This window comes from Trichosurus vulpecula, chromosome 2 (assembly GCF_011100635.1).
Source record: "Trichosurus vulpecula isolate mTriVul1 chromosome 2, mTriVul1.pri, whole genome shotgun sequence".
NCBI classification, from domain to species: domain Eukaryota; kingdom Metazoa; phylum Chordata; class Mammalia; order Diprotodontia; family Phalangeridae; genus Trichosurus; species Trichosurus vulpecula.
Genome location: NC_050574.1, coordinates 234,256,130 through 234,270,645, shown reverse-complemented (window position 1 = coordinate 234,270,645; position 14,516 = coordinate 234,256,130). Strand labels below are relative to the sequence as shown.

The 14,516-nt window shown below is 36.6% G+C and overlaps 1 protein-coding gene across 1 annotated transcript in view; it reads left to right on the top strand.

Moving 5' to 3' along the window:
- Positions 1–4,062: 4,062 nt before the first annotated feature.
- The window catches only part of TTN (titin), a 327,155-nt gene continuing 316,701 nt past the window's right edge, over positions 4,063–14,516 (top strand). The window contains exons 1-2 of the mRNA XM_036744026.1: positions 4,063–4,377; positions 8,147–8,250. Of these exons, the coding sequence (XP_036599921.1) occupies positions 8,160–8,250 (91 nt within the window). The 5' untranslated portion in view covers positions 4,063–4,377; positions 8,147–8,159. The remainder of the gene's footprint in view (positions 4,378–8,146; positions 8,251–14,516) is intronic.

The following is a 14,516-nucleotide window of genomic DNA, read 5'->3' as shown; positions in this document are numbered from 1 at the left end:
TTCTCCAGCACACTAGGAGAGGCAAAGAAAATCAATCTTATCCTAGGCAGAATGAGGACAGGCACAGCTTCCAGGTATGAAGAGGTATCAGTCCATGTGTCAGTCTGCCACCATCAGATCCCATCTAAAATACTGTGTTCGTTTATGGACACCACATTGTAGAAGGGATGTCGATCAAGCTGGGGAATGTCAGGAGCAGAGCAAGTAGGATGATGAAGGCCCTCTCATTCATGCCATGTGAGAATGTGCTGAGGGAGCTGAGGAGGGCTAGCTTAGAGAAGAAAAGACTCTGGGTGGAACATGATAGCTGCCTTTAAGCTCTTGAAAGGAAGGCTGTTATGGAGGAGAGGGATTAGGTTTATTCTGCTTTACTCAAAGGTCAGAACCAGAAGCAAGTGAGTGCATGTCGCAAAGAAGTAAATTTAGGCTTGATGTCAGAAAAAACCATCTTAACAATCAGAGCTATCCCAAAATGGAAAGGGTCTTCTCAGGAACTGGGAGCTTCCCCCTCATTGGTCTCCATGCGAAGGCTACATGACCACTCTTTGGGTATGATATATGAGTCATTCATTTTAGCCATAGGTTGCTGGGATCCCTTTCAAGCTCTGAAAATCTGAGATTCTTTGATTTAGTATTATACTCTGTACGAGATCCATTGATAGACAGGGTATCCCACAGTTTTTGGATAATCTGCACTTAGAGTTTTGGGACACCCTGTATCTCCAGCCCCAAAGTATTTCAAGATCAAATTAGTTTAAGAAATGATTATGTATACTATATTCCCTCTTCTTTCAATAAAAAAACTGATTCCAACATTTTGATAAACATAAAATTATGGAATATCAGAGCAAAAAGGAACCTGAGAAATAATAAGTATAAAAGTGTTGTTATTCATATTTTATGGAAGACAAAATGAGTGCCAGGAGGCTTAAATGCCTTTCCTTTCAAAGTCTTACACCTAGTAGGTGACGGAGCCAAGAATCACAGTCCCTTCAGTGGCTTTCTAACATCTCATGCTCTTTTCTTTACATTGTGATATTTCCTTATAGAGGGCAGAGGTTCATACCTTTAAAACTAGAAAAGACTTCAGAGAGTACGTAGTCTAAATTCTTCGTTTTACAAAGAAAGGAAATTAAGGCCTAGAGAAGTTAAGTGACTTGCTCCAAGTCATAGTGGCTGTTCCTTTCAAAACTAGGATTTGAACCCAGATCTTTGTTCTCAGTTAAAATCCAATCCTCTTTTTCTGGTAGCAAAGACTTCGAAATTGAGGGGATGCCCATCAGTTGGGGAATGGCTGAACAAATTGTAGTATGTAATTGTGATGGAATGCTATTGTGCTATAAGAAATGATGGAAATATAATATAATTCTAATATAATATAAGATAACATAATATAATATAACATGACATAACATAACATAACATGATATAACAATATATAATAATATGTAATATAATAATATATAATGTAATAATATATAACATAATACATAGCATAATATATAAAATAATATAATATAATAATATAATGGTTATAAATGAGGGCTATAAGAAAGGATGGTTTCAGAAAAATATGGGAAGACTTATGTGAACTGATGTAAAGTGAAGCGAGAACACTGTACACAATAATAGCAATATTGTACAATGGGCAACTATGAATGACTTAGCTATTCCCAGAAATACAAAGATCCAAGATAATTCCAAAGAACCTATGATGAAAAATGCCTTCAGAAAAAAAAACTGATGGAGTCTGAATGCATGTCAAAGCATGATTTTTAAAATTTTACTCTGGTTGTTGTTGGGTTTCTTTTGCAACATAGCTAATGTGGATGTTTCGCATGACTACACATGTATAATCTATAGGAAATTGTCTTTTCAAGGAGGGTAAGGGGAGGGGGAGAGAGAGAGAACTTGGAATTCAAAAAATTTTTTTAAATTTTAAATAATTTTACATTTAATCGAAAAAAATAAGTAAGTCCAATGGTCTCCTCTACATCATATCGCATTGCCTTCTACATTCTGTAGTTTTGGCTAGAAGAAGCATCATTTTATAGAACTAGCCAGGCCATTGGCAATTAACTAGTTTAATAGAAGCTCTGGATTTAGAATAAGAGGACCTGAATTTGAAACTTGACTTTGCCACTTCCTGTCTGTGAGACCTTGGACAAGTGAATTAACTTCTCTGGATTTCAGCTTGTTCATCCATAAAGTGAGGAAACTGGATTACCATCAATCAATAAAAAATATTTTTAAGCAACAATCACATGCTAGACACCATGATAGGCTCTGGGGATACATTGAGCTTACATTCGAATACATGACCTTCAAGGTTTGTTGAAACTCTAAATCTATGATCATAATAATCCTCATTTTACAGAGGACAAAGCTGAGTTCCAAAGAGGGCATGTTCCATAATCCCATACGTGACACCTAATAACTCCTAATCTCATTCCCATATTACTAGAAAACATGCCATTTCTTTTTACAAACATGATGGCAAATTAACCAATAAGCCTTAACTATCAATTTATTCTTCAAAATATTTTTTAAATGGGCTGTCAGTTCAGGAACAACCTAAAATGGAATGATCCCAAAATATTTTTAGTTTCACTTTTCACCTTTTATTTGACTTTTCTGAAATGTATCCTAGTTTACAACTAATTATTTCTTCTCTTAAACCATGTATGTGAATGGAAATGATAGTCTCCAAACTTTGAGGATACATAGTATGAAAATATCTTTATTTTTAGAACAAAATCTATTAAATAGAAATATGGAAGTCACTTCCTAAATAAAGTGATTCTACCAATAGAGAGAGATGCCTTTACTTTGGTTCAGGTAACAAATGCTTGAATAAGTACAAGAAATAATTTGTCCATAAGATTGCTTCAGGCACTGCACAATGTGGTGCAATAGATTCCAGATCTGTCGAACGCCATTAGAGTTTGTTATCATGTAAAACAATTACAGTGTATGAAATGATCAAGAAGTAGAATTGTCTGATACATAGCCATCCTCTCTCACAGCAGTAAAACATTTTATTCAGGAGATAAATGTGCTTCACTTACATTTGAAAAAGAAAGACCATTTCACTAAAAAAAAAAAATGGCTATTTCCATAAACAAAGAGATGACTATCTTCCCCCTGCCTACATGCTGCATTATAAAGCTCTCAAATGATGTATTATAAAGACCATTTGGTATGGTCTTTTGTATTTGAAATATCTCTTCCTTGAAATTAAATTTGGCTACCAAAATCAGAACTATATAATTCCCTCACTTCTTCCCATTAGTTACAGCTAACTCCTGAGATTACAAAGGCAGCATTTTAGGTGTTCGAAGACATGACTTTGAATGATTAAAATATAAGACGTAGTTGCTGATAAAGGAGCAGGTCACACATATTTGTAAATATTACTGTCAGTATCTGACAAAATCACAATCGTTTCACTGCACTGACTAAAGATCAGGAGTTCTGATTTCCCCACTTACTCTTATCTTCAAAAAGTCTTATAAAAGCCGACTGATCATTAGGACGATTCCAACAATCCCTCCAACACCCAAATGTATTCTGTAGCCAACACAAATTAGCTATTTACACAACCAAAAAAAATTAAACTATTCTGACAATATGATCCAGCTATATGGATGAGATCAGCTTACTTTTTTGCTTTGTGATTGACAGATGCATTTGGTTGGTTTTATGGTGGGGGGGCGGGTAGAAAGTTGGGGGGAGAAGAGGTGGGGAGGGACAGAGGGGAATGAGGAAGAGAATGGTCTAGACCGGACTGACAGTGGCAGAGCCATTAGCCTTCTTTCTTTCTTCTCTAGTTATCTAACAAATTCCTCTCTTATCACATCTTCTCTCCAGCCTCCGAGTCTGAAGACTTTAGCAGTTGCCTAACCAAATGCTCTACAGTAATCCACGCTAGGGTTATTCCGAAAAGGAAAAAAAATAGTCCTCTTTTTCCTTGGTAAAGTCCACTTGTAGGGTGCTAAATTTAGCACCACCAATCAGAGGAACAGGTGGCATGTGACTATACCAAATGGATCCTTCTCCCGTGATGCTTTCAACTGGGAGCCAATCAGGAGTGGCAACATCCCAGTGATGTGGGACTGTCAGCAAATCTGGGGAGTATATAAAGGAAAAGAACCATGTTAACACTCTTGAGCAGTCGTGCACTCCCAGCCTCGCCTCGGGTGTAGGGATTGCATAAAGCAAAACTACACTGTTTCGACTGTGTAGTTTTGTTTTTAGGTTTAGAGGCTCAACGATTCATGTCTGGGATTGTCTAAAAAACCAACTCTGGATAAGGACGTCGTTTCAGAAGGAACACTGGGCTTAGCCCACCCTTTTTAGGCACTCTTGAGAAATCAGGTCAGTAGCATTTTTTTGGTAGTCAATTATCTCTTTGGGGGTAATTATTTCATGCTATGTACTATGTAGGCAATCTCAAAAGTGTGTGTGTGTGTTATGTGAGTAATTGGTTCATGGGGTACCATGTGTATCACTTAAATCTTGTTTCCTTGGATTTTCAATTGCATGTGAAAAGTTTTCCTGGGCCATGTGTAATGTTTTAGCATGTCGGCACACTCGTCCAATTTTAAGTTCTTAAACGGATTTCTTATTTTTAGAATGGAACTAGAGAATGGAATCAGGCATTAGAAATGTGTCCTCCAGCTACAGACTCCTTTATGTCTGTGCAAAGTGCTCAAGGTTATGTTACTCAGTGATAAACTGAGACACACCAAGAATAGCTCTGATAAAATACATGTGGTATCAGCTAAGCACCCGATGACTTTTTAAGGGAATCAGCTGCTAAGGTATCAATTGCAGGGCAGTGACAGAACACTTGTCTGCTGTCAATCATAGCTTGGGAGGTTATTTTGGGAGTGTGACATTTTGAATGCATACCTTTTAACCCTAATTATACAAAAGGCTCACAAGATCACATTTTCAATCAACAAAACTTGCTTACACAATAAGGTCTGAACTTTTATGTGAACAAAAAGAAAAACAGGCAAAGTTAATTGGCAAATGTTTGAGTTTGAATAAATCAAGCCCCTGTACCCTTAAAATATTCAGAAATAGGATGCATCATTAAGTGATAAATGCAAATATGTAATTTGTGAGAGCTGTTGTTTGCAGAAGAAACACAAATATCTTTTAAAGGTCACTTTTCTTCTAAATGCTCCTTACAGCTATCATTGACTAGTGTTTAAATTAGCTGATAATGCATGCATGCTAAAACAATGTAAAGCAGATCCATATAAAAGGCAAAGGCTATTAAAAATGAAGTGAAACATTTGGAAACACAATCAAGCTCAAATAGTTTGTAGTTATGAAGAGTACATTAAAATAATGTGCTCTTGATAGAAGTTACCCTATTTATGGTGAAGTGCAAACTTCTTCAGCTACCATCTGAATTTTTCAACCACAAATATGCTTTTCCAAGAGGATGCTTATTCCACTTAGAAGTCATAATTAAGGTACAGAATCTTCCTGTGAATTTTTACTGCTTTACAATTTTAATAAACAGAGACTCTCATGACAAAGCAGTAATGAAGTAATTGTCCATTGAGAATCTCCCTATTCATCTTTGAACAATGTGATTCAGGTTGCAGATTTAAGTGTTTATGCACTAGAAAATTCCATCTAACTGGAACTAGAAGACAGAGTGCCAACTTCCCCTGTGCAAATGAACTCTGCTGTACTCTTCACATTCATTTCTGTGATGGGGAATATTTTATATTATAAAAACATGACAGGCTATAAAAATAACCTTCAGCTACACAGTCAGATGCCAATGGTATTTTTTTCACCCCATAACTTAGTATTTATTCCATTTATTTGGCATATGGAGATCCATAGGACAAAAAAAAAGCAAGAAAGCATAGCACAAAGGGAAAATATTGGATCTCAAGTTACTGGAACCAGCTTCAACATTCACCTCTTCCACTTAACTCCTTTTGTGACCTTGGGCAAGTTAAGCTTGGGCTGGAGCTTGGCCCACTTAACAGAGCCAGTTGTAAAATTTTCAACATGAGCCTTTATGCTTTGCTACGAATCACGGCTTGATTTATGATTTTGTTGATTATTTAAATTTAAGAAAGTGGTAGAGCAAATATTAATACAGTAAATTAAGTCTAAAATGGATGATATGTAACTTTTTGGATAATCAGTTGTTTTTACCAGCACACTCTTTTCTTTGGGCTTCTGTTTTCTCATCTGTAAAACAGTGGCATTAGAACAGGTGGTCTCTGAGGCCCTTTCCTGCTTTAGGTTTATGGTCCTGTCATTCTAATTGTTAGTCTTGGAGTCAGGAAGACCTAGGTTCGAATCCTGCCTCCATAATTTACTGTGTGACAATAGCCATGTGGCTGCAGGCACGTCACTTATCCTGAGTGTCATATGCCTCTTTATAAACTGTCCTTAAGGAGCTTTCCATTTGTGTTCTTTGAATAAACCCGTCATTCACCAGGACACATAACTTTCCAGAACAAAAAAAAAATGGCAAACTGGAAAATTCTTCTTTCCCAAAATGTTGTTTTTTTTTTTTTTAAAGTAGAATCTTACAACTGGCGTATTAATCCTAATCTTCCTACAACATCCACAGGGAGTTCTATTACAGGTTTATTATAGCTCTTCAATGCAGGCAAAGTAAAATAAAGAACTGGGGCATCTGAATAATTCAGGCCCTCCCAGAAGGCCTCTTTGCCCCAGAGAGGCTGCATGATGTCACCGTGGAGCTGTTGAAAGCTTATTGGACTTGCAATAAGGAGATGGAGATTCCATCCTAACCTTGCCAGTTATGAAGCTGGGTCTGACCTCAGGAAAGTCATTTAATTTTCTTAAGGCTTTAGTTCCCTCATCTGTAAAATGGAAATATTAATACCTAACATCAAAGCAGTCCCAGTGATCATACAAAGGAATGCATACAGTATAACAACATGCTTTATAAACTTAAAGATCTATACATGTAAGTTTTTATTTTCAAGATGTTTCACTTACTAATAGACAGCACTATATGTACAGAGAGCCAGTCTCCATGTCAGGATGATCTGAGTTCAGGTCCCACTTCTGATATGCGCTTGGCTACAGGACACAGTGCCTCCAGAACTCTATTTAAGAAGATAAATGATACAACAGGTGCAGGCCTGCATTGGGAAAGGGTGTTTCCTCATCGGTAGTTCCCTGGAGGAATGAAATCATGAGCCCAGCTCAAATTTAAAAAAGAAATCAAGCAAAGCCTGAGCCAATAATCCATAATAATTGGCTCAATTTTTTAATTAATTTTACCAATCTAGAGATGATGAATAAGAAATATTTGGGGAGTGTATTTTAAAGAAAATCTAAATTCTTCAAATATTGAGGTCTCACATAATTGCTTTTTCATTTAAACCTTGACATTTCTGTCTTCATCAATATTTTTTATCATAGAAGTCCTTCTCCTACTTTCCATTTCCCTACAACCCCACAAGTTTAGTCTATGCATTTTGGTTAAGAAGGAATTTTCCAGCAACTTGAATGCAATTGAAATTCACTGTTTCACATATAATCTTCTTTGGCTGCTCTATTTTGTATATGGAAATGTGGCCACTCCCCCCTTTTTCCTGTATTTTCATTAAATTCAGAATTTTAAAAAATTTTAAAAATATTTCCCATCTTCTACCAGTAGGGTACACTCCTGAGTCTTCTCTGGCATACTCAGTTTGGCTCTCACCCTAGAAGTCTTATTTAGCCTTAGACTTCTTAGTAGACTAAAGCCAAATGCTCAAAGGAAGAGTGATATTCCAATTCACCAGTGAGCACAAAAATGACCAAGCCAAAGCCTTATCAGTTTAGGGTAAGAGATTTTAACCTCTCACTCTCTCTCTCTCTCTCTCTCTCTCTCAATCTCTCTCTGTTAGACCCCTTAAGCACAGTGATGAAAACTATACCCCCCTTCTCAGAATGGTGTTTTGAGCTACATAAAATAAAACATATAGAATTGCAAAGAAAACCAATCTTATTGGCATTCAGTTATCAAAATATAAAAGAAAAATAAAGACCAGGTCATTGACCCAAGTGACTGACTTTGATTTAGGGAAATGGGTGTCTTCCCTCCTGGGACACGAATTCTAATTCTGTTACTTTTCTCTTGCAGAGTGCCTAAAAAGATGGCGACTCAAGCCCCTACGTTCACGCAGCCATTACAAAGTGTTGTGGCACTGGAGGGTAGTGCCGCAACCTTTGAGGCTCATATTAGTGGTAAGAAAACAAATCATTTTTTGTTCACTTCTTTTCCCTTTCTAGAATCTGTGATGAGTTAACCTTGCTGTTAGATGCAGAGTCAAGTTTGCTCCTTTGATTTTTCTGGTTTGTCCAACTTTGTGGAGGGGTCATTTTGAGGGTATAAGCAATCATACTGTGCTGACAAAATATGACACTCTAATGTCATTAAAATGTTTTATTCATATTTGGAATTCCACAAAGCATGACAATTAGCATAGACTTAAGACAATGTCAGCAGATTAGCAGGGCTAAATCCGGTCCTTCTATATTTGTATTCAGCAACCTAGATAGACCAGAAGGCCATAAACACTTAGCCTGGGTCAACTTCCAACTTGCTGTGTGGCCACTTAACATTTCTGTGCCCTAATTTACCCAGCTAGAAAATGGATATGCACCTAGACTTTATTCAGAAGATGTCAAAGATCAATTTAAAAATTATTTTATTGATTCAATTTTTAATTGAGCCAAATTACCTTATTGAAATAAAGGCATAGAAAGTATTTTGAAAGTATGTCAAAAAATACTATATCTGTTTTCATATGACTCAGCTACTACTTTTTCTTATACTTAAAAAGCCTCATTAATTTCCTTAAGAGTAAAGAGTTTGGGAGGCATAAGTTCCAATGATTTGTTGTTGCTGTTGTTGCCTGGGTATTTCTGATAATTTAGTTGAAGAAAAATGGGCGACATCATTGCACTGGTTTTAATGACAAAATATGGGGAAAATGTGAAGTACAAAAGTGCATGCATATGTTTTGAATTGGATCAAGAAATATATTAATCATTTACTGAAGGAGAGATATCATTTATTGAAGGAATTTTTTGCGTAATGAAGCTATAGATTTGCAGATGTTAATTATTAACATAAAACACATAGTTTCTTTTAACCGCAAATTGAAATAGTGTTGTGGTGTTCTTCAGCCATGCGTTCGCTTTCACCTTATCACGTAAAATGAAGATTGTACAGCTCTTTTCCTGCTTGCCTGTTGTGATATTTACCGTGTGCCTGGCTATTTTTAAGTTTCAAAAAAATACAGATAAAAGAATCATAAAATTATAATCTTCTGAGCTGGAAGGGACCTTGGAAAAAAAATATTGTCTAAGTTCCGAGAGAATCCATTAGTTTAATAAACCAGGTTGCAATTAGGCCAAACTAATTTGTTGTTGTTCAGCCACGTCCAGCTGTTTGTGACCCCATTTGGGGTTTTCTTGGCAAAGACACTGGAGTGGTTTGCCATTTTCTTCTCCAGCTCATTTTACAGATGAGGAACCAAGGCAAACAGGGATAAATGACTTGCCCAGGGTCACACAGCTAGTAAGTGTCTTGAGGCTGGATTTGAACTCAGATCTTCCTGACTCCAGGCCTGGCACTGTATTCATTGCACCACCTAGCTACCCACAGGCCAAACCCTTCAGTTAGAGTAGTCTTCAGATTTGTCACTTTAACTCTCTTGATGTTCCAAATGCCAAATGCCATTATTCTGCCCCTTGCCTGTCTGAAACTTCTCCCAATGAGACACCTCTGTACACCTCAACCCTTCCTCAACCCTTCTCTCTCCCTTATACAAATTTATTCCCCATGATCATGCTCTGGTCTAAGCTAGCTATCCAAAAAACTAATAAGTCTAGTGAAATAAGTAAGAAAGTGTTACATATCTCTGGAAAAATATTTGCTTCTATCTTCGTGTATAGCCATCTTTGGTAATAAATGGTATTTTTTTCTATTTTTTTTTGAGGGGGGAAGGCAGGGCAGTTGGGGTTAAGTGACTTGCCCAAGGTCACACAGCTAGTAAGTGTCAAGTGTCTGAGGCCAAATTTGAACTCAAGTCCTCCTGACTCCAGGGCTGGTGCTCTACTCACTGTGCCACCTAGCTGCCCCATAAATGGTATTCTTATCCCAAACAAATATATATTACACAAATTACACAATTCTTATATTACCAAATTTATCAATTTTCATATAATAAAATTATATCTCTAACATCCAATAATTGGGGGTTTTAGCAATATACTTAGTCTAAATAATAGAGCTGTAGGGTCCAAAATTGAGAGTTGTTTTTCCAGATTTCACAAGAAAGCCTTAAAATTTGGGGTAGTCAGTTCTGTTGGCTAGAGTGATAGGTTGTCATGACAACATTTAATTTTCCACTATGAAGAACTGATTGGCAGACATTTGGAGAGAGGAACTGGTAACTTCAAGATGGCAATGTTAATAAAGATCCTTTGGTTGAGACACAGAATTATGGTTTTATTCTGTGTTTTTTTCCCTGCCCTTGTGAACATACTTAGTCTCCATCATAGAGGATCAGGATGATTAAACCTTATTACTGGATAAAGAGTCTAAATGAAAAAGTCTTTCAATGAATTATTTTCAGGATAGAGTAGTGGACTATTGGACTGAAATCAGAAGAGCTGGCTTCTAATCCTGTCTTTCCTATAAATTAAATTGGGACCTTGGACAAGATACTTAAACTGAGTTTATATATATAATATATAAATTCACATAGTCCAAATATACATATAAGATTATTTCTATACACATATATCTATCTGTAAAATAAAAGAAAGCATATATGTGAAGTATTTGGAAATTCTCAGAATACAAATATCTCATTTTAAAGTATAGCTTCTATTTTTGCTTCAAGGCTAGTATTTTTACATATTTACAATACACATGAAAGAATCAAAAGACTAGCACTGGCTTATTCTTGAAGTTCAAAATGGCATTTGGAAGCTAAGTTTGAGCCAACAGAGATACTATAGAAATACTGGTGGGAAACATTTTTCTTTCCAAGATACTTCATTTTTGATTTAGCAAAAGTTCCAGAAAGATCTTATTTACTGTATTATACAGTCTTATAAAAATATGGCAGTACTTCTCTGAATAATGCATGCTTTTCCAATGTTTCAAAATCATTTAATCAATACTATATGTTACCAGACTATCATGAATGCTCTGATAAGCCATTATGGATTAATTGGGAAGCATGCCTTATCCTTAATCCAATGCATTTACATTTTATTCCTTTCTTCATTTTTCATTTTTATCATTTATGATGAACACAGGAAGTAAGATTTTTTTTTTGTTCTGTACAGTTTTTTGTACCAACCTTAAACATAATTGGCTAATACATTATTCCACAGTACACAAATGCCAAGTAATTATTCTTCATTTTCTTTTGTATCTCTGCATAGGGACCAATCTCTTTCTCCTCATGCATGATAAACTCCTGATGACTTCCATACAATGCATTTATTTGTCTTTCAAAGCTCTATAACTTCTGAATTGAGCAGAAAGCATATGGCTTCATTGGGAATTTTACTTGCCTGTGGAGTGATGAAATCTGGTTTTTAGGTAGCTTTTTTGTTCTCTCACAGTACATGCCAAGAAGTTCTTAGAAAAACATCACTAAAGGCATTCATTACCCACAAATAAGGAAAAAAGAAGCCATTTAGTAGTCAACAATGGAAGACTTGCTTACGTAAGGGCAACAAAATAAAATTGTATTTGGCTACCTTTGCCTCCCAGATTACAGGTAGAATAATCTGTTGTTGCATGTCAAGTGGATGACAGTATTTCTCCACCGTGGCATGGTAGAAAGAGTTCTACAGTTGGAGTCAGAGAATATGGATTCACATCTCTGCTACTACTCCTGTGACCTCAGACAAGTCACTCCAAGAGACTCTTTTTTTCCTCATTTTACAAATGAGTCTCTGCCAATTCTAAAACTATAACCTTCTGAAATCTAGAACTCATATACAGTTCCCGTTTTGAATACACATAAGCCAGAAGTTGTAATGAACTTGAATCTTACGCATAATTGCTATGGTGTGCTGTTATGTCAAGTTCTTAGCTCCACAATTTATTCAGGGTTTTAGAAACTCTCTACAGGCTACAAAGATGATTATGAAACTAGAAATGTAAGGAAGCTTTTACTTAGGACCTGCGTGCCTTCTCAAATGCTTCCCCTCCAGATAGGTCCACCATTGAGGAATTGTAGGGAAGAGTAGAGTAAGAGTCAGGATGAAGTAAATTATCTTCTCAGCCGCTCTTGAGTCAGGTTTTCACAGGGAAGATTCAAATGGTTGGTTCAAAGGGACTTCCCACAATGCCTTACTCATCATTATCCATTCAAATACCAGAAAAGATTATATGCCAAAGTCAAATATTTGTTTGGGGATGAGTCTCCTCTTCAGGCTTGCTCATGTCGCCATCTGTTCTCTTCTCTTCATTGGTATGAATCTTGCTGGACAAATGTTTAGGAGATTTCAATTCAAGGTCATCTACTCGTCATTAATTAGTCATTTGAACTTGGGCAAGGCATTTCATATTTCTAGGCCTCAGTTTCCTGGTATGTAAAATAAGAAGGTTGGAATAGATTATTGCTAAAGTCTCGTCCTCTCCCCACTTCCAATTACTTTCAATTATTCTCTGAACTTTACCTTCCTCATCTGTAAAATGCAGTTGTGGTCACTCCAATACCTGTCTCACCCACAAAGAGATCAAGTACAATAATATATGTACTTTGTTAACTCTAAGGCACCACATAGCAATAGCTAGCATTTATATAGCACCTTAAGGTTTATAAAGAACTTTATCAATATTATCTCATATGATCTTTACAACAACCCTGTGAGGTAGGAGCTATCATTATCCCCATTTTACAGATGAGGAAATAGAGGCAGAGAGAAAGTCACACAACTAGGAAGCACCTGAGGTCAATTTTGAACTCAGGTCTTCTGGCCCTCAAATCCAGTGCTCTATCCACTACACCACTTAGTCGTTCTGATATCATAGAGGCTATGGGGAGAGAGTGTTTTTCACCTCCACTGAGGGATAAGCCAGAGGAAATGGCCTCCAGGTGAAATGTGGGAAGGACAATTAGTTTGGATGTAAGAGCACTTGTCCTCACAAGGTTGATAAATTATAAAAGGAACTATGAAGGGTAGATGTAGAATTGTCACGGCTGATCAATCAAAAAGCATTCATTACAATGTTACCACGAGCCAGGCACTGTGCTAGCTGGTAGAAAAACAGTGAAATTGTTCCAGCGCTCAAAGAGCATGAGGGGGGAAGAGAAAAATATAAAAACCAAGTTGCTTTTAGGGGAGAGGCATTAGCAGTTGGGAGAACTCAAGAAAGTCTTTAGGTAGAAGATCTGGCTTGGGCAGAGCTGTGAAGAAAAGAAAGAATTCTAAGAGGAGGAGGAGTGGAGGCAGTACTAGGCATGGAGGACAACCAATGCGAAGATCTGGAGATGGGAGATCTCCATGTCGCATATCATGCATGAGGAACACCAAGAAGGCTATCTGGTCTTCCCATCTGCCATGCTTTCCACCTCACCAACCAGAGGACGGCCTCTCAGAGAGCAAGGACATGGCTTTTAGACTGTCACTTATAACTCTGCACATAGAAAGAACTCATTAAATATTTGTTGAACTGAATTAAATTAAACTTGAATGATCTACAGAATATTCCAGTAAAGAATATTGTGATTGTACATTTTAATTTAATTATCCAGATAATTATCATCCCTATCAATATACAAAAAAATCATATCACTATAAAGAGCATCTGTAAGAACTATGGATAACTAATATTGCAAGGTACTGGAGGATTTCAAATGCCTCCTCCCACAATCATGTGAGTCTTGAAATAAAGGAATGTGAGTTCTTTATTTTATTTGTTTACTTATTTGGGGGTGTAGTAGAAGAAGAACCCAAGGAGTAGTAGATAATAATCCTAGTTCTTCTAGTAATTCTGTGATCTTGAATAAATCACTTTAACTCCTGGGCCTTAGTTTTCTCATCTGTAGAATGAAAACTCTTTAAGTCTATGGTTCTGTGGAAACAGTTTTTTAAGGAAATTTACACCACCATATATTTTCTGTCATATTTAAAAATGAAAGCTGAGTGATGGCTTGTAAAAATACATGGAGTCAGGAAATGGAATAACAGGTTTGTAGTTATAAGCAGGTCAGGATGAGGGAAGCAGTTCGTATAGAGAAGTAGTAGGAAAAACAGCTAGAAGGATAGGTGGGCACCAGATTGTGAAGGTCCTTATGTATGAGGCTAAGGAAATTTGTATTTCAAGAAGGAGAGTGGCATGGTCAGACTTATACCTTAGGAAGATAATTTTGACAGTTACGTGATGGATGGACTTGAGATAGGAGAGAATGAAAGTAGAAACATCTCCTAGAAGACTATCATACAAGGAAATGTTTTGCATGACTTCACATGTA